General features: G+C 34.0%; 3 protein-coding genes across 6 annotated transcripts in view; 2 read left to right on the forward strand and 1 right to left on the reverse strand.

Annotated features, from left to right (window-relative positions):
- The window catches only part of LOC119641102 (angiotensin-converting enzyme), a 174874-nt gene extending 170128 nt beyond the window's left edge, over positions 1-4746 (forward strand). For all 3 annotated transcript variants that reach the window (XM_038039545.1, XM_038039547.1, XM_038039546.1), the window contains exons 9-10: positions 4144-4284; positions 4357-4746. In XM_038039545.1, coding sequence (XP_037895473.1) covers positions 4144-4284; positions 4357-4681 — 466 coding nt within the window. In that variant the 3' untranslated portion in view covers positions 4682-4746. The remainder of the gene's footprint in view (positions 1-4143; positions 4285-4356) is intronic.
- Positions 4747-9629: 4883 nt separating this feature from the next.
- LOC119641062 lies at positions 9630-21051 on the forward strand. Its single transcript, XM_038039493.1, has 6 exons — positions 9630-9885; positions 9937-10166; positions 19253-19427; positions 19514-19631; positions 19723-20576; positions 20648-21051. The coding sequence occupies exons 1-6, from the start codon at positions 9789-9791 to the stop codon at positions 21049-21051; spliced, it is 1878 nt and encodes a 625-aa protein (XP_037895421.1). The 5' UTR covers positions 9630-9788.
- Positions 21052-21122: 71 nt separating this feature from the next.
- On the reverse strand, positions 21123-23673 carry LOC119641114 (von Willebrand factor D and EGF domain-containing protein-like). Of its 2 annotated transcripts, none has more exons than XM_038039571.1 (3): positions 23270-23673; positions 22346-22885; positions 21123-21473 (listed from the first exon to the last, which is right to left on the reverse strand). In XM_038039571.1, the coding sequence occupies exons 1-3, from the start codon at positions 23590-23592 to the stop codon at positions 21161-21163; spliced, it is 1176 nt and encodes a 391-aa protein (XP_037895499.1). In that variant the 5' UTR covers positions 23593-23673; the 3' UTR covers positions 21123-21160. The 2 variants fall into 2 exon arrangements, with proteins under 2 accessions (XP_037895499.1, XP_037895500.1); XM_038039572.1 differs by lacking the exon at positions 21123-21473 and adding an exon at positions 21553-22279.
- Positions 23674-23959: the final 286 nt, after the last annotated feature.

Genomic DNA, 23959 nt, shown 5'->3' on the forward strand with positions numbered 1-23959 from the left:
AATATACCAAATTCTCCAGAATCTCCAGCTCTCAACTTTACTCAACAAATCACAAGTGTTAATGAATCCATTCTTTCATCCATTAATCAACCTTCAATTTCAAATTATTCACGTGCGCCAACCCGTTGCGCTTCAAATGTACCAAATCACCTAAATACAGATTATTCTGCTGGTAAGAATAAATCATTCACGAAAAATTCCTATAGTGACCTTCTCGACGGAGACGCTGACATGTCAACTTAACCCTCCCTCCACTCTGCTTACATGTCATTACAATTAAATAAAGTTTTTAAAATTCTACAATGGAACATTAAGGGACTTATTAATAATTTTGATGAACTCCGTACACTCATAAATGATTTTAATCCAACCTTTTTATCGCTTCAAGAAACCCATTGTAGAAGCTCTTTTAATCCTATTCCACCCAAATCATATACTGGATACTTCGCGAATGCTGATCAAAATTCATATTCCAAACAAGGAGTAGGTGTTTTTATAAAATCAAGTATACCTCACAAACGCATAAATTTAAGCTCAAATATACAAGCCGTAGCGATACAAATAATGTTAAATATAAAATTTACAGTGCTTTCGCTCTATATTCCACCTGCGCAATCGTTTTCTCAGCAAGAACTCTACAGTTTATTCTCCGTACTACCAATTTCTCTTTTACCTTGCCTCTCTAAGGTATTAGAGAAGATTATGGCGTCCAGATTATCTTGGTTTCTTGAGTCCAAGAACCTGATAACAAAGCAACAAGTTGGTTTCAAGCGGGGTAGAGGATGCATCGACGCTCTGTTACATATTGATTATTTCACAAGCAAAGCAATTTCCGAACGAAATCACGTAACAATTCTCTCAATTGATTTCGAAAAAGCATTTGACAGAGTTGGTCTTCATGTTATCTTAAGACTCTTGAAATCATGGAATGTTGGACCCAAATTCTTCAACTACATCAAACCATTCATGTCGCATCGGCGGTTCAAAGTTAGAATCAACAATCATCTTTCTGATTCCTTTCCGCTAAAGAATGGCATTCCGTAAGGATCTCCTCTCTCTGTCACGCTTTTCCAGATCGCTTTCAACGAAATTAGCGAAATTCTTTACCGTGTACCAAGGGTGGAACGTTGTCTCTGCGCGGACGATGTATACATTTTTACAAAAGAAAAAGACAACACGAAAGCAATCAACATCCTCGAATGTATTGCATGTGAGATCTCCACATGGGCAAACTCGTCAGGAGCTATAATCTCTATACAAAAATCCAAAAAAATTCACATTTGTCGAAAACAAATGTGCGATGCAGGAAACCTACTGATGCATACTAACGGCTTACCAGTACTAAATGTGCAGACGCTCCATGTTTTCGGGCTCACGTTTTCAAACAATTATCGTTGGAAAGCACACTGCCTTCGTTTAAAAAACTCCCTTTTAACAAGGGTAAATTTCATACAGTACGTTGGTTGGAGAAGCCATGCGCATATTAACACTATCGCTTATCTTACCAAAATGCTTGTGTTAAGCAAGATTGACTATGCTTTGATAATTTATGGCAATAGCTGCAAATCTAATATCAACATCCTTAAACCGGTCTATCACCAAGCCGTTAGAGCAAGTTGTTATGCTTTTCGGACGACGCCCATAAATAATATTATAATTGAAACTGGTCTCCCAACCTTAGAAAATAGACTGTATGAGTTAAAAGCTAAAATAGTCCCTAAGCTTCTTAATTCAAACAAATCCATTCTCGGTGATGACGTAAGAAAGATTATTATTGCGAAGAAAATTCCAAAGTCACCATCTGCAATTGACCATTGTTTGTGCATCGCAAAGGAATTGAACATTCCCTTAAAAATTTACCGCTCTTTTGGTGTTAAACCTCCCTGGATTTTGAAAGACTGCTCTTTTGACATCTCACTGTCTATGCACAAGAAAGAACCAAATTACGTCTTCAGGAATCTAATAGCTGAGAAAACCCAAGTATTGGACAATACTGGTTGGAATCTTTTGTACACAGACGGCTCAAAATCTCCTGGTCTGCCTCCTGCTTCTGCGGTGGTAGATGCTACAGGTCGGATTCTTCTCAACCACATATTTCACGAAAGCACTTCAACTTTCATAACCGAAGCCAGAGCTATCCTTCACGCTGCCAACCTTGCCCATAAAAACAAACTCAAAACCGTCATTGTTACTGACAGTTTGTCTGTATTGCTAGCTACCCGGAACCCTTCGACTTCGAGATGGAGCACCATCAACAAATTAAGGAATATAATTACTACACCCGACGGAAAAATTAAAATGTTATGGGTACCAAGTCACATCGGTTTACTGGGAAATGAGCAGGCTGATCGAGCGGCAAAGTATGCTGCTTCTGCTCCTCTAATTATGGATGATGTCATGGAAAAGTTGGATCTTCAAAGATACATTGGAAGAAAAGTTAAAGAGAAAACTGCAGAAGGAAATTTACAATACCATCACCAACACTATTCTTGCATTAACCCTCAATTAACTCCACCTCTATATCCAACAAATGTTGAGAAAACCAAGATCCAAACATTTTCGAGAATTCGCCTTGGTCATACAATTGCAACTCACCAATGGATCCTGAAGAAGTCTTCTCCCCCAATCAGCTGTTGTGGACAAACTCTTATTATAAAGCACATTCTCTGCGACTGCCTCAACTTTTCCTTGGCTAGAAGTATTGCATTTGGAACGATTAACCCTTTGAACATTCTACAATCAACTTAAGAACAGAATATCAATTCAATATCTTACTTCATTAATACTACTAAGCTTATTATCTAATATCCATTTTTTTAAATTATAGCCGATAGCCTATGTTGCTAGTGCTCAATGTCTCTTTTTTTAGTCTAAGAATTCAATTCATTAGTCTAAAATTAAAATAATAATAATAATAATAATAATAATAAAAAGATTTGTATTTTTTCAAAAACTACATAGAATTTTTTATAATTAAACTTCATCTTCACCTCGGAACTAGTGTGGGACTTCGTCAATAAAAGAGTATGAGCGAATTCCCTGCAATATGTTAACTCTAACGGAAATAGGTTTTATTTTGTCAGTTCGTGCTTTTATCAAGAATGATCATATTTCTATGTAAATCAAGTGACGTTAATTAAGTATGTTCTGCGTATCACTCATTGGAGATTACATAATCTTTAACGAGTTTTGTGCAACATCAATAATCTTGAACAATAATTCACTAATATCTATCTATTTGGTTGGTGAAATAATGGTTACACAACTTCAATTTTATTCTGACCTCAAATTTCCCGCTAAATTAAAAAAAAATCTTGTGCTTTATACAATAAAGTTTCTGTTATATTACCTTTTAATGATATGATGCAAATATATATGTTGCAAGTATCGTAGACTAAGAAATTTTCCTGGGTATATACAATATCTTCCAACCATAATCATACTGGACTTTTTATAGCGAATCATACCGTGATGTGATTCTCAGTTACTTTGGGAACTGTGAAATTAATTGAAAGGTTATTATTTTAGCTACTCAAAGATAAAAAGAAGTGAACGTGCCAAAAGACGAAGAACACTTATATCTGTATGTGAATAGCCATCTAACGAATCGAAAAGCTGCAATAAAGTTGACCCTGAAACCAGGCTGGATGGTATAGGACGTTATTAAAAAAAAAAAGAACTGAAAAATCCTCCAAGATGACACGATAACAGTTTACAAAGAGAACGTGTTACATTTGTGAGAAATCTGAAGGAGTAAATTACCACGAGGGCTAAACGGCCACAAATGTGTCTTTTCTTTGTTAATTTTTTGTTGTTAAGGTTAAGGTAAAAAAAACACATATTTTTGAGAATGAGGTTTTAAATGAATAAAATATATAAGTTCAAGGTTAAAATTCAAGGCCCATCGAGGTCCTACGGTGGCTAAAATGTGATTCAATCTTCGCTGATTTACAATACAATTCGAAAGTGTCTGTATCGTACATTTTTCAAGATGTTTATTTTGAAGAGTACTGACATGATAAGATAGATGATAGGTATCAAGAATTCCTCAACAACCGAATTTGAACGGTTGTTCTATTATCAATAACTTTTTTATAAATCAAACAAGTGATTCACTTCTCATCATTTTCTGTTATTTTTCAGATACTTCGTTTCTACAGTATTGCAATTTCAAATATATCGTGGCATGTGTCGTGCAGCTGGTCAGTATGATGTGAATGATCCCCGCAAACCTTTACATAAATGTGATGTTTATCGTCACCCTGAAGCGGGCAATTTACTAAAGTGAGTTCGTGTTTCATTTACATGCAAGACACTTGTGAATTAAGTTTGGATTTTTTCTAACGATATCAATAGACAAATTATGTCCAAAGGGGCCTCTCAGCCCTGGCAAGAGACTTTGGAAGAAGCTTTGGGCGAGGGGCGTTTGGATGGCAGTGCTTTACGTGAATATTTTGCACCCCTCGAGGAATGGTTGCGGCTCGAGAATTTACGTACTAATGAATACGTGGGCTGGAATTATGACGGTGATTACTGTAAGCGTAGCATAGAAACCGCCAATCTACAAGTTTTTGGCGGTTATTATAATGACGCCAATCACCAGCAACAATATTTACATTTCATGAAGTTGTTATTAAGTCATTTATTCATATTCATGGTATGCAATGTCATATTGAAGTAAGTTTAATTCAAATTTTACGCATTTTATAATTTTTTAATTTTTTTTGTTAAGAAGAAAATTTAAAATTTCTAAAAATGTAATTTAAATATGCAAATAATTTTATATTTTATCTCTTCTAACATTCTGTCAAGTCAAATAAAAAATATATATTTCATAAAATTTGTTTTGAAAAATTGCCTTTAATTTTTTACTTTTTATGTTGAACGTTTTGCTGGTCAATGTCAAGGCATTTTATTGAATTTTAATAAAAATTAAACGTAAACATTTCTAAATCACATACTTAACCCTACACACTACGATAATAAATATAGAAAAAAAAATTTGTTTTTTAATTCAATGCATAAACCTGCTCATTAGACAAGGCGTTATGTGGTATTAGATTAGTTTAGTCCATTGTCGCTGTGTGGCAGTGAGGGAGCGCGCGACTCTTGCTGGTTTCTATAAAGTTTCGTAGACGCCAATCCACAGTAGTGCTGCTAATCTAATGGAGTATAAATAACAGCTTTAAATAACACTTTAAGTGGAGGTGCGTTTGCCTGTTATGCATTGTGTTAAACTTTTGTTGAATGTTGACTGTTATTATAGAAATATGTTTTGGAAGTTTTAAAACTATACATGTTCTTGAAAAGCGCAACTGAAGCATTAACGACTTTGAGTTTATTTAGACTTATATATTCGCATCCTGGTGTTTCCAGTTGAAGAAAGTTTACAAAAGCTTTGGTTTAAAAATTTTCCTAAAAAAAATCGAAGGTTGGTGAAGTCTTCACGTTACTTTCAAGAATAAGCTAAACGAGTTCACGATTAACAAAAGTCGATATCAAAGACAAAGAAAGAGAGCAAACAAATTACGTTTTTACCTACAAAGTACAACAATCATGTAGAATGTTGTTGTTTATTTTTTACCCATTTATACATGGAATTCAACTAAAGAAAAGAAGCTAGTGTGATTGCAATTCTACGGAGAAGGTATAAAACAGTTTCACGTCATCAGCATACATTAATATCTCGCTGGAGGTAATCACCGATGGGAGATCATTAATGTATAAATTAAATAAAATGGATCCTAAGTGGTTGCCTTGAGGTATGCCAGACGTAACGGGGAATTCATCCGAGGTAATAAAGTTTAACAAAACCCTGAATGATCTATTATGCAGATAAAAGCGTATCCACTTTACTAAATAGAGTAGGAGGACGCTTGGAGTTTAAAGATGAGTAATTTATGGTTAACCAAATCAAACGCTTTACTAAAATCAGTGTATATGACATCAGTGCGAGTCACTAGAAATAGCCTTGAAAACATGACAAGTAAACTCTAACAGATTGGTGAGTGCAGATCTTTCTTTTCAATCTTCCTTTCCTCGTTGGAGTTGAGCGAAATACGATTTGATGGCAAAGGCCAAATGCTGAGTCACAATTCGCTGGAACAGTTTGCGTAAGACACTTAACTTGACAATGACTCTGTAGTTCTCTACAAATTGTCTACTTCCATTTTTGTGAATAGGAATAAGGAAACTAGTCTGCCAACACAAAGAGAAAACAACTAAATTCAGGGACTTCTTAAAAATCTTTGAGATAAGACCACATACGTCATTTTCAGAACTAACTAAATTAGGAATTGAAATCAAATCAGTTATCGGTTACGGGTAGTTTACTGCTAAATCGGGATTAGCAACCAATAAGCTTTTTTGGAAGTATTTAGCAAAGAGGATTCAGGTTTTAATATCACCCGAGCACTCAGAGCCGTTGAAAGAAACATCCGAGAGATTTATGGAGATTGTTCTTTTGAACTTAACAAACTTAAAAGAGTATTTAGAGCTAGCAAACAGAGAGGATTTAATAACCTGAAGGTATCTGCAATATTATTGATGGTTGAGAGAATTAAATCCATACCTTGCCGCCGAATAAGCGAAATATTCGGAAGCAGAGCCACATTTCCAATATTTTTTGAAAAGCGTTTTTTTATTCTTATAATACTTAATTGTTTTATTAATCCACGGGGGACACCTGCTTCGAGGTCGGGACTGCTCGATCGGAACAGATGCAGAAATAGCAAGATTTAAGATTTCGTAGAACGATGACAGTAACAATACTTTCAATACTTCCAAGTGAGAAGCATAATATGTGAAAGATGAGATTCTAGCAGCGAAATATTGATTTTATGGAAATCATAATATTTACTTGAAAAAGTTGAATTTGGAACATTAAAATAGTTCAACGAACCGTCATGCTTGTGATGAAAGGAAATAAACATTGCTGGATGATAAGGATCCTCAGGTAAACTAAAAGGTGGGCAACGATTTACACTAATCTCCGGGAAATTGGCAAAGCAGAGATCAGGCAGTTTACCATTACGATCAGGGGCACGGTTGTATTGAAATAAATTATTATCAAATAATTCGTTAAAGAACACAACAGCTCTGCCAGATGTTCAAGTAGGAATCAAACAGTCACAACTATCGATGTAACACCATGTGACTTGAGGCAAATTGAAGACACGCAGTGACTTTATCGGCAATTGCTTGGCCACTTCGCAAATGAGGGCGGCCTGTTTCTTATATATGGAAATATCCGAGTTTGGGGGAATATGGGAGTAGGTAACATATAAGTGTTTATTAGGAAATTGTCGTCACGTTATAAGTTTGTGACGATTTCCAAAAAAAAGATTCGGTCACAACCGTATATAATTTTCTCCCTTTAATAATATATGAATTTCGTTAAACAAATATGTTACGTATCGCGTGAATAGCATATTATAATAAATGATTACAATTTAGCAAGCCCTTCAGTTAAATAATGGCAGATATTAAGAAAGGAGTTCCAAGCTGTATACAAGTTCACGCTTAACTCACTTCACTATGCCGACAATATGTTTGGCAAAGTTTCGTTAGGTTTCAGACATATTCATGGTTGAGTCCTTAAGGCACCCATATTCTCCTAGGCAAAACCATGGCCATATATGCGTCTATCTTTCGAAATCACTGTTATAACTAAATTTCACATAGAGCATTCGTCTTAACTTAAAAGGTCATCTAAGCTGATACAAAAGCTTGCCCAAAATTAAGGAAGGTCTGAAAACTAAAAATCTATTCCCTCACTTTGTTTATGTTTCAATCTTTTTATAGGATTATGTACATGAACTAGTACATCCGCTTTGGTGTTAGATCTTCTTGTTCAGGTAGATGACATTTATAACACTTGAGCTGCTCTGAATGCAAGTAAGAATTCAATCGAACTAATTAGTAAATTCGATTAAAAGGATAATATCCTTTTTTTCAGTTTGACTCAGTGGCAACAGATTTAATTTTGTCTACAATGAACCCAACTTTTAGAGTACTCTGTAAAATTAACTGACAACCGCAAGAGCAAGAAACATAGCATAGTTAGCTGTGAACTTGAAACGGGTCTGACTGAAATTACAGGCAATTACAGGCAATCGTGCAAGACGGTCAGCCGTTGATCAGAAACGGGCGTAATAATGGAGTCCTTAGCGTTTTTCCCCCAATTTTCTTGCGATACTAAGCCAGCTCCAAGGCAAGATTTTTGCTTGTTGAAATTGTAGTAGCCTGCAGCATATTTTCGACCAATAGTTTTAAGAGATTAAAGTTCGTCTTATGGCGAAGAGCCGCTAATTCAATACTTTAAATTTTAATTTGACTGAGAATTTTATTTTATCGAGATCTGCTGGAAAAAATGACTGTCTTGCAGAATTGTTTGTTAGCGAACTACGAACTGTGTGTAGGATTTGTTTGGAAAAAGGAAATTAAGTTAAGTCTAAATTTAGTTATCTACGAAAATCAGTTAAAATGATCGCCTAAATTAATTGCATATGTTGGCCGAATGCAAATTTTCAAATAAACAAAACTAAAAGAAATTGGATCAACATAACAAAACGTTCTGAGCTCGTGTACCGTATGATGAAAGTGGCGGATCATACTAAGATACATATTGCAATAGATTTTAGATAGATTTCGTACTATAATCATAGCACATGTACTGGATCGCGATTACTGACACAATACACATGCGTAAATAATCCTAGGGTGTGTACTACGATTATGCCACAGGATGCTATCACGCGCGCGAGATAAACGTTACATCACAAAGGATGGAATACAGGTGTGTATACAAGTGGTTTTCTTTTTTGGATTTGTGAATCTGTTGTCAAAAGGAAATTAAAAAGGAATCATTGATCGGTATTAAAAGGTGCGGTCTAAACTACACATAAATTTCTGGTTTGTTTTTTATTGAACTTTTTTTAAAGTTCATTTACTACTTCCCACACTGGTTGCCTTAGTTACAAACGTTTACACAAATCTTGTCGGAGAACAAAAACCGTACAAGTGCCGAAGAAAAAAACCAAATTTAATTTATTTTATTTAAAAACTTAATTCAATAAAATATAAAACACAGTTTTGTAAGCAATTTTAAATATTGTATATACGGAATCATTCCAAGTCACACATAGAATATATGTTTAGTAAATAATAGAAAAAAAGAAAAAAAAAAAAAAAGCAAACGAGGGTCAGTCACTTATTTTATACCACAGCACCACCGCCCTCTTTCTCTCTATTACTTAGCGTTCTTCAATAACGTAATAATAATAATAAAATTGAAACTAAACAGTAAATTAACTTTAAGAGACTCGGATATAAAAAAACAATACATGAACTAAGGACATATGCAAGTAAGTAAACAAAACAAACGTACACAACAACATGTTTAACAAACTCAATTAAATTCAATCAAAACGTTTTACATGGAAGTCACAGACAGAGATTAACTATGCGGTATACACAGATATACAATATATTTCATACTACGTTGGGAGACAATTTTTGGAGAGATTTTGTTTTTTTTTTTTTTTTATTTCTGGTCATTTAATTTGCAATTTTCTCCTCCATTACTTTAGCTTCTATGGAATGAGAATTTTATGGCTTATGTTAGTTTACGAGACGCATTTTAAACGCACAAAACACTAAGCGGATAAAAATGATCAATAAGTTGTATATAAATTAGAATAGCGAAAGTATTTTCAGAGAGATGCTTTTTCAAACCTATGAATAAATTTTTTTTTATTTTTTTTATTTTTAAACATTGAAAAAGTAAAATGCTTATAATAGCGAAATTTTCACAAATTTATTTACTTTTACACGTCTGCACGGCTAGTGATAATAAATTGAGATATAATGCTGACCTTACTGCCGGTATAGTTGATAATGTGAATTTTACCAATAAATACAAGCACAATATTTTAGCGTCGCCCGATACTAATACAAATAAATCCTTAAACGAAATCTTAGTAACTACGACGGCTTCAACTGCCATATATGATAATCATGTTTGTACCAAAGAAGAGGAATATGTGGAAGAAATACGTACCCCTTCGATGGAACCAGTGCGCATTCGCAGTTCAGCCTGGTGCTTAGAATTCCCGCCTCGCTGTTCGAATTACAAAACGGAAATGCGCGAAGTAATTAAAACGGAGGTAAGTTTAAGTGAGAGTTGAATCTACAATAAAAAAAAGAAAACAAAATAAGTAACTTAAAAATTATTTTCAAGATTAAAGAATAATAAGAGACAAAAACAAAAAATGATACGCTAACTGAATATACAAGAAAAGCTCTGCAAAGTTCTATTTGCTGAAGACGCTCAGCGATATGTAAGCTTACATTTCAATTAGTTAGCTAACTTAGAAAACTCACTTTACTTTTCTACATTTTTAAAAATTGCTGAATGATTCTATTATTCGCTGCTTGGTGTGCGTTTCTCTTTAGGAACTTTGAATTCGCGTAGTTGGGAAAAACATATTTAACATCCTCTGTTGACAATGAGAAAGAGCCAAATCGTTTAATGGACGCGTCTATAATAAAAAATAAACCGAGAAAGGCTTTGTTTCAAAAGGCATCGAAAAAAGAAATTTGGATTATTTGCTCATAACTCAATGCTTTACAGAAGCTACAACGATAACATATTTTAAGTGTGTTCTACGAGTGATCCTTTATAAAAATAGAACAATCGACCAAATATGTTAAAAGTGATAGATTAACGAAACTTCATTTCTTTCAGGGATGAAGAGTATAAATGATTCGGCCAATGACATATCATAGTTTTCTTACTAGTTACTCATCTCACAAAGGCTAGGAAAAACTGAAAAATTCAGTATATTTTATAATTTTTGGTTAACAGTTTTTACGCCGTATTCGCTGTGACGATTAGACTCTTAAGATGATTACAAATTATGTGCTCTTTTCTTGTTGAAAATATGACTGAAAAAATCATATCCTTTCCAACATGCAGAAAGAGACTTCACAGAGACTCCGTAGTAAAAAAAAAAAAAAAATCGGACACTGAGTTGATCATGTTTTGTCCGTCCTTCTGTTTGTATGTCTGTTCATCTGTTTATTTGCTTGTGTACTTCGCAAGAAGTAAGATAAATTTGGCAAATCTGCTAAAGAGTTCGCCCATGGGACAGCCTAAACTAAAAACAGGGGTGTTTTCAAACAGGATTTTCTGATTGCCTATAAGGAATAGCTGTGCTTGTACAAATGTGAAAAGAATGACCCACGCAATATTATACAGTTTCGACATTTCAGTTTCTTACAGTTTTTTAAAATAAAGCTGGAGGTTACAGAAGATTGTGCAGCAATCAGATATAATTTTCTTACTTGAAGTTTTTCTCATTCGTTCGAATATTGGTCGTAGAGCGAATAAATTGTAATTAACCTAAAACTGGCTCGATGCTCATTAAATAAAAAGGGAGAGAGAGAGAGGATCTCGTTCAGAGTCCGCAGTTACAGTTTCAAGGCTATCAGCTGAAGATGAAATCGTGAGTAACTCACTAAGCTTGAAAAATGTAATATTGAGGGAAACGCGCGAAAGTGAATAATCATTTTTTAACGAAACACGGCCGTTCACAACGTTGTCACTGAAATCACATTGTCTGGAATTATGTTGTACATGGTGGCAATTCAATTTCGGGTCGTAAAGCAAGTGGGAGGGGTACAGGAACCTTTGAGTTGAAAACAAATTTGAAATGATTAAATTGTCTTCACTAATCATTTTGATAAAAAGGCAAATGATTTGCGGGCGCTATTAAGACCAATAGAGTCAAAGTTCTCAAACGAAGTCATTATTGTCAACAATGCGTGACGCTATTTTGGCGAGAAACGAGCTTAGTATATCAATAGTCGTGATATCGTGACTTTTGAGTGTGATGCACGTAGCAGAACTCAAACTGGAATATATTGCTTTTCATGCTGTATTCAGCAAATGTTATTCTTTGTAACTCATATAGGTTTCAATCGATACCAATTATTGTCTATTCTATTCCATTGAATGCTCCTGAAAAATACCGACGTACACACGTTGCCTTGAGGATGATTTTTCATTACGTAAGTGAAAGTTTATTAAAAAAATGAAAATAAGAATTTTGGGCCAACGATTAGGAATGCTTCAGATAAAGTACTTCTAATGGTTTAAATAATAAGAACGTTTTTAATGAAACTCCGATAGAGTATTATTTCAACATTATTTCCATGTTTCTCCCTTCTCTGATCATAATTACATACGACTATATATTTTTTCTCTTTAGAGTTCTTTTTTCCTTTATTTTCTTTTAATTCTATCATATTACATTTGACTTCGAATCATAACCATAACCACTTGTAATAATTTAATCGTTTATTGCATAATTTTGTTTATCTTGTTTTACATCAGTCTTAAGCCAATATTATTTTTCAGATTGGAAGAAGAAAAGAGAGATAGGAGGAAACATTGGTAATAAAACAAAGAAGTAACATTTGAATGCCTGCATTTTCATTACATATTGAATTTCATTACATTTGAAAATTCATATATAAATCTCATTACATAATTTTCTATGTGGTATTTTTTTTTTTGTTTTTCTGATTATCTGCTTGTTTTTAGCCAGGTGCTCTGATATTAATATGAGCACACAATGTTTAACATAAACATGTGCATATATTTAGACATCAACTTTCAAATTGACAATTGAATACCAATCCAGTCGTATGCTCATAAAATAAATACGGGACATGAATGAAGGCAAACCGACCCAAAGACTATGCCAACCCATTCACTTTGATTATGCTGCAGTCAAAATAAATACACGCATCATAAGAGTATGCGAAGAAAGAGCAAGAGCATTCCATCGTGAGTGACACCGTGACATAATTTCTATGAGCGCTTTTTTCCTCAAAACTTTTTGTTAAACAGGTTGCAATGTTTTTAAAATATTGTTAACTCTTACTTGTCCGCCGAGTTAGTTAATGCTGAGAGGTGTTAGGAAAGTAACGAGTTTTTCATAAATCCTGAATGATGCCAAACATTAATTTGACAAATAATTTGTCTGACAAGGCAATTAACCAACATACGCGTGCATTTTAGATTTTTTTTTTTATTATAAAATTTTGTTATATAATGATAATTAAACCACTTATAAGCTTTCATTACAATATATAAGTAAGACCCGAAGAAGATAAAAGTGTTTGAAAATTGACGCTTAATTTTGACCTAATTAAATGAGAGCATACGTGGTGGGTTTTTCTTAACGATAAATTCCTTTCGAAATTCATACAAAAGCATAGCATACCATAACTTAATACCACCACACGGCTGCCACCGCCAAGCATGTATTTCAATATAAGACTTCCTTGTTTGTTTGTAGTGGTTTATTAGTTTTCATGTTGTTTTTCTACTCAGCTTTGCAAAAATATATTTAGTATAATCGACAGCTAGACTATGTAAAATTTCTTCATCTAATTTCATCTCATTGCACATTAGCATCGATCACGACTACGTAAATGGAAAAAAGTTGAAAATTATTCTAAAAATTACTTTTTGCTCTAGTCATGGCAATGTAAAATAAAAAGATATCAAATCGGTTTTATTGAACATTTTTTAATAGATTTTGATTTAAAAATACTGGAAAGTATACATCATGTATATTGGTTTCTTTTTAAACTCTACGCGTTGGCAATTCGACCAAATTTAATTATGATACTCTATTTTGTTTAACCATTACTTTAATACGCATTACTAAGTGCGGTATATTCTACCTGCCATTAAGTTTATAGCATTTAGATTTATGATTGTCTGACTGATCATGAGTGCTTGGCCCTAAATTCATCAGATTGTTTCAATGTTCGCTGTCCATGGATAGAATGGATAGATCGATATATAAAGAATAATTTTGAAAAAGTTGTCCACAATCGCGTCTACCGGAAAGCAATAGCCAGGAAAATGAAAAAAAAAACCAGCTCTTCAATATTAATTTTTAATAATTTACAAGTGGTGGCAAATTTTTTGTGGATCTATCTAAAGCAGTTTTAAGGATACGAATTGTGCAATTGTCCGATCGATGTGGGCGCACAGTCACAAATATAGCTCTCTTGTAACTCTCTGAATTTCTTATTATATTTAACTGTTACCGCTACCCACAAGTGCTGTGACAAGTTGTATTAGCTAATATTTTGTAATTAATATGATGACATAAAAGCCTCAAATCCATATCAGACGGTTGCATTAAGTTACCTAAAGGCTGCCGCCGCTGGTTAGGAGTATATGTAATTTCACAATTTGCATTTATTGTTACTTCCTGCAATCTAAACTTAACGCTAATAATTCTGCAAAATGTTCACTTTTAGAAAGTGAAATATTAGATCTTGTTTTTTTTATATACATGTCTTTTATATGGTTAGGTAAGCTTGGTGTGGTCACTGTAAAAAAAAGTAGATTTCTTACAACTTGCAATTGTCTGTCTTTTATTTTAGTTCCAGTTTATACATTATTTAAGAAGAAAAAACCTGATGCTGTTGGCTTTATGTGTGTTGTTGCGCGACGATATTCTGTTAACATGATCAGCTCACTTGATACGATTTTAGTTACATGTTTTATATATAAATCAAAAGCTGCTGCCATATTGGGTTTATTGGTATAGTAACGTATTGTTAGTTAATTCCAGACGGATCTTTTCTTATAAGTGTTACAATTTACAGGTGTTGAAACGGAAGTTCAAAATAATGATTTCTTAACTAAAGATTTATATTCAATCACGCAAAAACTTCGTGACGTTTTTTCACCAAAATTCAAAACTAAATTCTTTGTATTTTAAACAAATTTTATTCACCCACATATGTGTTATTTTGGTTGATAAGATTTTGCCATTCTCCTGGTAACACCCATACTAGGATATCTAGGCGAGAAACTGAAGCAAGATTTTCATATGACTCTCTTCGCCAAAACAAGTGTGAATCGTACGGAAAAAGATCCGATTGGATTGACCAAACTTTCTAGCCAAGCTTTCTAAATGTTTGTTGAATCATTGGAGGTGGATGCGGTCTGGCATTGTCTTGTTGGAAAACGGCTTTAATGATATTGAATAATTCTGAACGATTTACCACAACTGGGCGCTTAAATTTCGAAATAATTGTTGACAATAGACTGTGTAGTCATACATATGGAAACAGCTAATATTGCACGAACATAGAGCATTACCTTACGTGGCGAGGACTTCGCATCTTATTGTCATGACTCGACCTTACCAATCGTCTCCAAAATGGCTGCATATCAGTTTGGTGTATTGGCGACTCGCAAATAAAAATTTCACCCATTAAACGAATAAACAAAAAGTGTTAATTCATGTCCTATGGTACCCGCATAGCAAACTCAGTCTTATTCAAAACACAAAGTGAGATCGCGGAGTAGTGCCATATTTATTAAATAATTCCTAGAACTGTCAAAAATGAAAGTAAATCCTAAATGAATAACTCATATATTCAATTTTCCGAACATATTTATACATATGCACGAGTCTGACACGTTAATCGGGATTTTACCGTAGATTTCGATTCGATCGCCTTCAACCTTAAACAGCAGCTTTAGAAACACATTTCCTAGTGACCATTGTAGGATTTTTTGATAAATTAGAATATGTCGATGTTACTGCCGACTTTCAAAATCAAAAAAAAGGTCCATCAAATCATCGAGCGAAATTGTAATCTTTACTATTGCGACAAGAGAGATCTTTATGGTTTAGCTTTGCTTTTAAAAAATCTTAAAAAAATTGTTCATATACTTTCAGCGTTGCACCTCCATAGATGAAAACTCTCATGTTTTTTTTTATACACATTTACAAGTCAAGCCTATTTTCAGTACACACAAGGTGATATTACCGCTTATGGTTTTCTGTTTATTTTTTGCATTTTTTCTTTTACGTACTAAAATATTAAAGGTATCAATCGATCTAGGATTTTTTTGGAGAATTCTCTTAAATCCGAAATGAACTATGGTACTATTTTACGAACGCCTTCATATTGGAAATCAAATAATAGGAAATATTTTCCGCAGTAGCTTTAAGCTGTTATTAATTTTATATAATGTTTGCCCGCTTAACCCATATAACAAAAACGAAAAAAAAGAAGAAAAAAATTATTAAGATATAATTTTATGTTTTCACCTACAAATCCACTTTTCTATACATAACAACATTCTCTCGGTCATTATCCTCTGATTAAAAGTCGCTAAACCGCTTCAAATTGTGGTGTAAATGTAACCGTGTAATCGGTTACACACAAAATACTACGTTGTGCTCCCATTAAAGCTGCCAAATAAACTAACTTTATTGAAAAGAAAATAAGAAAAAATTAATGCTAACCACATTCAAATATATGCGAGAGTAATGATAATAAAAAAAATAAAAAAAAATAAAAATAAAAAAAATAGCTGCTACCTCACTTTTACCTCCATCTCTAATGTGTTAGATATGGCTCGCACTACGCAATATCGATGTATGCAATTGTTTGCACTATTGTTTCAGGCTAGTTTTGGAGGAAAACCTGTTGCAATAATGAATATCGCAACAACAACAAAATAACCAGGAAATGCTTAATATATCTCTATGTACGTAAATATATGCACAGTTGTCGTCATCTAATATATTTCTATGAACTGGAGTGGAGGGGCTTGTGTATTAATTATATGATTGTTGGTATTGATTTTTATTTTTTTTTAAATATTAATAAGTGGATTTAAAGTATTTCGTTAGCTTGTCGAGCAAATTTTGTACTCTTAAAGAATGTTTGTTTGCGTTAAGGATCAAATCCAATTAATTGAGCTTTTCGACAAAAGAGTTATTTTCATTGAAAAATTCACAAAATAAATAATTCGGTAAAAAGTTCTTCAGTTCAGATTGTGGACAATAAAATAAAAATTTTCTTTTAAATATACCAAATTATTCGAATCTAATTTGTAAAGCATGCTGTTACTTACAACCTAGTCACTGCACGTTCGATATAACGACAGACAACAATGTACTCAACAGAAGGATGTTTTCAGCTCCGGCAACCATCGTTGGGTTGCGTTACTAGAATCTATTTGGAGAAATGTGAGTGTAGTAATTATCGTGTTTATTATTCAATTTGTAATACGTTTATTTGAATAAGTCGGGTTAATAGTTAACGGATTTGAATTTAATTAAAGCTTTAGATAAAGGGTGTTCATCATTCCGTTAAAGTTTAACACTTATGGCTATGAGTCGTTATAGTCTTCAATCTCTTCGCTCATAGGTTTCCTTTTACAGACTTCAGTTGGTTTTGCAACTATTATGCTTTTGGCATTATAATCCCTTGCCTTTAACAGATAATAATTTACAAGTGCTTACATATTTCATTTAATGATTCACAGATAACACACAAGATGTAATCATGTTTGTTAATATTTCTTAAGAAAATCTTTGATCTATACAATTTTCTTGTTGAGACCAGTTAATAACAAAACATCATAGTGAATAGTAAAATCGTCACAACTCCACTGCACTAACCAGAAAGCACCAAAACTTTTCTCTTCTTTCTTTAGGAGTATGTGCCCACATTATCTTAATAAAGTAGGATTAACCTCTGAATCCTTAACAGCTCCAGTACAGTTGCAGTCCATCTTAAGAAAAGCCTTCAAGTAGCCATTTGGTAATTCTGATAAATATTACGATGGTAGCTGCTGGAAGAACTATTTGCTGGTGTATTGCCTCTGTTTTTAAGCCAAAACTATCTTTCCATTGAAAAAGATGCAAGTTTCAGTATTTCAGTAGCAAATAGACGAAAATTCATTTTTAATGTATATAAGAGAGATAAGATGATTAGTACATGCTATCACTTTCCTAATGCGGTTGTTGTTACTTATAGTTCTTCTATAAAAATTGTTCTAATTTTATTGGATTTTTAGGGTAAATAAATTGACAGCTCTTCTGCTTAAAATGTGTCTCCCGACATTTTATTTAATATTTATTTAACGCAAAAATCGAGCGACATTTTTTTACAATCTATGGTTTGGAAATTTTTTCCATTATGTTTTTTTTTTCATTTATTGTCCCCTATAAACATCGATTTCAGTTGCGTTGACATATGTAACGAATAACTCTACAATTTCATTGAAAATTTCCTGCTTATTAATTTATGCAACAATTACCCATCAAACAGATATATGCTCACGCTCACTAATACGTGCGTATGCATACTCTTTATAATCTCATCTCATACAAATCAAAATTTTTATATTACCAGTATCATATAAATTTAGTATGAGCACTTGAACTCATATATCTTTGTATTTGAATTTATGGATAAAAATCAAATACAAAAAGTGCTTCGGAAGTTTGATCTGTAAAAGTTCGTCTAGAGAAATTTGCTCATTCCGATACAGCTCGCTCGCGTGATCGCTTAGCAGCTAATGATATGTTAATTAAATCAAGTTTTTTTTCGACACCGGTCAAAATTTATGACTAATCTACAGTCCGTTGTCATCTAAGGATTGTTGCATTAACTATTCCTGACTCTACATATTATGCGTTATTAAGTCAGGAGCTGCTCTAATTTGCTTAGCGTTGATAAGATATCTAGATAAGATATCTAAAAAAAGATACAACCGGCAAGAGAATTTGCGAAAAATTTAGATCTTTACGTTCATGTTCATATTAAGTCATTGAAGTTGGAGCGGCCCCAACGATACGTTGATGATGTGAAATGAACTTTTGTTGTTTGTAGTGGGGTTTTTATTTACTGATTATCTGCCTCAGAAATTCGAAAGTGAACTCTTCGATAACGTGAAATAAAATTTAGGAAAAATTGACCACAAAATTCATCACATTTTTTCAACAGGAAGGGCCAAAGTAATGAGAAATGTATGTAAAGTAAGGCTTAAAAAAAGCCAAGCTTTAAAGAAGGCGATTTAGTAATAATAGGGAAAAGTTTGTATAATACTCTTCGTCGTACGGAGTATCTAGGAATAGCTGTTTTGCCATAAAAGCTATTTAGGGCGTTATGAACAGTGAATTAAATTAATAAAAATTTTAATTTCGTCATCAATTAAATTAAATCAAAATACTTATGGCTACATATATACGAGACTGTGTAGCATTTTCACCGACAGACCATAAATATCCCAAGCTATAAATTTCCCAGACATATAGTGTGTAACGAGCAATTGCAAGGGATGAAATCTATAATAAAGAAAGCAGCATATTTTTTAGTTAACATTATTTTGTTATGTTAACTTTTGCAGAATGTAACCAAGACGCGAACCATACGTTTCTGTTGTGCCGGCTACGAAGGTAACATATCAATAAACGACACTGTTTGCAAAGCAGTTTGTAGAGGAGGTTGTGGTCGCGGGTTTTGCATGAAACCAGATATGTGCAGTTGCGAGCCTGGCTATATGGGCAAACACTGTACACAGCGTAAGTTTACAAACACATATTAAAGTTTTTTCTCTTTTTTCAATTCAATGCAAATAAATTTGTTGTCGCTGTTTTTTATACATTAGGTTGCGATCACGATCATTGGGGTTTAAATTGTAAGAACGAATGTCGCTGTCATAATGGTGCGGTTTGTGATAATAAATCTGGTTTATGCCACTGCACTATAGGTTGGACAGGAGAATTGTGAGTAAAATATTTATATGGGAAAACATTAAAAAAAAAAAAAATAAACAAATAAATAAATATATATTAATGATTTTCGTATATGGCTTAGCTGCGAGCAACCTTGTCCGTTAGGCACTCATGGTGTCATGTGTCGTAAAACATGTGAATGTGAGGGCAAGCGCTGCCATCCTCAAACAGGAATCTGTGACAACGTGTTCAGCTCCTTAAATTCACCCAATGTTACGCATGTTATGATAGCCTCCTTAAATTCTACAATAGCGAATATAACGCATAATTTAGATCGCTTAGCTAAAAATATCGATAATATTGCGTCAAGTAGCACTACTGAGAAATTTTTACATGACTATGAGTGGAACTCTTCCAAGCCCGTGCCAGAGGTGATAGTGATTAAGCAAGACGAACTGGCGCATACCCCGAAAATTATTGTCCATCAACCCGGTCAAGGTTTACTGGAAAATCTTCATAATGCGGTTAAAAGCCCCGATGTTATACATGTTATCACTAATGGCTTAGGCGAAGAACACAATGTAAGTCAGGAGAACAAATTACAAATGGCCGGTTTCGCTACTATACCAGAGCAAAAAGAAGATCATCTAAAAGTTATTGTTCCGCATACACCAGAACATGAAAACAATTTACTAACGACAATTTTGGTGATATTGTTAGTGATAATGGTAGCCATAGCTATGGGTTTTCTCTATGTATACAGGCGTTATCATTTACAAAAGGCTCATGTTGAGGCAGCCTTAGCTGCACGCAGTGTCAGTTTAGTCCCTGGGGTAAATGCTCCCGTTATTATAACGTCACCCCCTCCAATGTCTGGCCAACATAATTTAACTTTAAGTGGCTTTCAGGAAATGCCGGGTAGTTTGGGTAAAAGTTTTCTAAAACCATTGCCAGATTTACCAGCTTTTACTCAAATGGTACGCAATAAAATCGAGGGTATGTAAGTGTCAATAACTATGTTATAATTATTGAAAAATTACACCTTATTGCCTACTTTATTCCTTCAGAACCCGACTTGTATGATGCACCATTAAATAATGCTTGCATAAATACCTCGACGCCTATTGCTTATAGACGCAAAGAATCTTTATATTCGGTGGTGACCCCAAAGTCTCGAAAACCTAGCATGGACTCTCATTTATACGATGAAATACCCTATTCCACAGCTAACACAGCGATGACAACCACTACGGATGCCTTGAACCCCTTGCACACCGATCTAACTACTCCAAATTACCTAAGGGCACAAACTCACCAACCATCACTACAAGGTCAATTTTTAAATCATCAAAAACAGCAACAGCACACACAGCATCACGTGGCACAATTATTTATTCCGTCACAGAGCGGTACGTTTACACACATACAGCCACACCTGCCACAAAGTCTGACGAAAATCGCTCATATTTAAAATAAACACTTTTTAATTTTTCAAATATATTACTTTAAAATAAAAATTCTCCAGGGACAAAACTCTTTAAAAATGATGAATAAAAATTTATTTAAAAATGTTTTGATTTTTAAACAGCGGTACAGGCTTGACGACCTTTGATTCCAGTTTTAATAAAACCTGGTTTGCAAATGCATAAATTAGGTGCAGTACAATAGCCATTGGGGCAACCTTGATGGCAATGGGCAATGCACATATTTCGTACGTTTTCATCGAGCACGTACCCAGGATTACAGATGCATTTGTTGTGAGCGACGCAAAAGCCGTTTAAACAAGGCAAGTCGCAATGGGGTAAGCACTTAAAGGGATTCTCTGCAGATATTTTGAACTCAGGTTGACAGGCGCACTTATTCGGAGCAACACAAACCCCATTTTCGCATGTTCTGTAATAAACAGGAGCTGCAATTAATTAAAAAATTTATATCCGTCCTTGTGGTAAATGTTTATTGGATACAACCCTAACGAGCAAGAAATTCTACTCCGCTTTGGCCAAATCTTTTAATAATTTAATTCATTTGATTTAATAACTAATTTTCGATGCTCTACAAGATTGGACGAGCGTGACCCATTGGTCTTATTAGTGTGCAACCAATCATACATAGAAATCGTTATCATTGCATCTCTTCTAGTTTAACGGTAATCAGCAGGAAACCTACTCTGTGTTTTTGAAAACCAATGATCTTGCTTTATCTTATACAACTGGCCGTTGTTCGATTCGGCCCGGTTTCTATATTCATCTGCCTGTAAGTATTTCTCATTCTTTTGCAAAATTTAAAGCTTGTTCATTGTAGTTTTTGTGACCATGGGAATTTTTACCATCGAAATTACACAGAGCCATCGAAAGACATATCTAAATGGATTGAGAATTTGATACTGATCCAACTTATGTGCTTACCACTCCGAATTATAAACCAAAAGTTTACGTGATCCTATTGAACCTGTGTACCTGGTTTACCTGGTTTTCAGCCTAACTAGGAATAAAATAAACTGTGAGTTTCATTTTGTTGGATGGATTTCGTCGATTTTCAAATTTAGCCCACACTTATCAGATGCTTAACATCAACTACTTTGGTGTTTCAATTTAAGAGTGTTTTCTCAATGGATCGCACACGGGTGGAGGAACAGACGGACATGGCTAAATTTATTCGTAGTCCTATGTTGATAAAAAATGTGTGTTCTGGTGACAGTTCTAAGGATTTTTCGCTGATGAATACAAAAACTGTGTATGTAAACATTGAAGCTTCTTAAAACTTACTGATCACAAACTGGTTCACACATATCGATTGTTCTAATGTAACCCGAATTGCAGGTACAAACACCGGGAGCCGTACATATACCATTTTCACAGCGATCACAGTCGGGTTCACAAGCTCCACTAACTGCTAAACGAAAACCCTCTTTACATTCGCATTTGTTGGGCGCTACACAATTCCCTGCCACACATGCTGGTTCACATTGAGGAATGCAATACTTCTTTTCTTGCGGTTCCAACGTATAACCTCGCTTACATCTACATTCGTTATCGCTATTACAGTAACCATTTCCGCAACCTAGAGGACAGGTAGTAATACATTTACCCCTTTCATTACGCACATGACCGGGCATGCAAACGCAAATATTGGGAGCAGTACAAATACCGTTTGGACAATCATCAGGGCATACGGGATCACAGCGTGTTAATATATGAGGATTGCGTTCGTAACCTGCACAACATACTTGAATTTTGCTTAGTTCAGGAGTGCTGCCATTGCCGGCAGGTATCACGTTTTGATGATGACGAACAAGAGATGCGGTTCTGAAGAGAGAAAACTACCTTACTTTGTTTTCAGAATAAGAAGCAAGCTTATCGCCTAACGCTTTGAGTTGATAATTTTACTTGTTATTTATTATTATGCGTAATTAATATTAAATAAATACACACATGTATATGTTTATATATATAAACGTTTCTCAAGTCCATTTTTCAATGTAGATGAATTGTACATAGTTGCGTTTATATTTTTACATAAGTAATGTGTCGGAAATTTACTTAAAATGCACAATAACATAAAATATAATTATATCTGAATATACCTTGACTTAAGCAAATAAACAGCTCACCTATGTTCCCCAACAAAATAGTTAAAAAATTCCCTTGAATTTTGGAAGAATTGATTATGTCACCCATAGCTTTACTTACGCTACTTCCTTATAACAAACGCCTGCGGCCATACTAGAACGAGTTTTATTTATAAAATCGGCAGTGGCGTCCAAAATTAGAGGAGCTTTGGTGGGCACTTGTTGAGGCTGATTTGACAATCTGCTATCATAAGTATGAAGTTCGAAAAAATGTTCTCCATTATGAGTGGAATCAGTCTGCTCATAATCGTACTGTTGTTGACTAGAATTGCTTTGCACTAGATTATCTGAACTCGCAGGATAACGTGTTTTAGTGCCAACAGTTTTGTATTGAGCTTCAACTTGATATAAAAACATTAAATTAAAAATGATAAAGAATTTCATTCTTGCTATTTTTAAAAATAATTAAGCTGGCGCGTCTGATAGTGTGTAGACTTGAGAATGAATTGAATAGAAGTCTGAAACAATTGCATTTTTTGTTACAATGATTTCAACGTAAAGTACATATAATCAAAAGCGCTCTCAATTTTTTGCAAATATTTTTAAGAAACACTTCTCTTTGTAACGCCCACCTTTTCTAATTAACACAAAAGTATTCATATAAAACTATTTCATTGAACGTATTTGTTAAAGATAATTCTGAAACTGCTACAAAATTTCTATTAACTTATTTAGTGAAAAGTCATTTATATTTAGTTCATATTCCTGTTCACGCTCCCTCTCTCTCACTCTCTCTCTCTCTCTCTCTCTC

This window comes from Glossina fuscipes, unplaced genomic scaffold (assembly GCF_014805625.2).
Source record: "Glossina fuscipes isolate IAEA_lab_2018 unplaced genomic scaffold, Yale_Gfus_2 142, whole genome shotgun sequence".
NCBI lineage: Eukaryota > Metazoa > Arthropoda > Insecta > Diptera > Glossinidae > Glossina > Glossina fuscipes.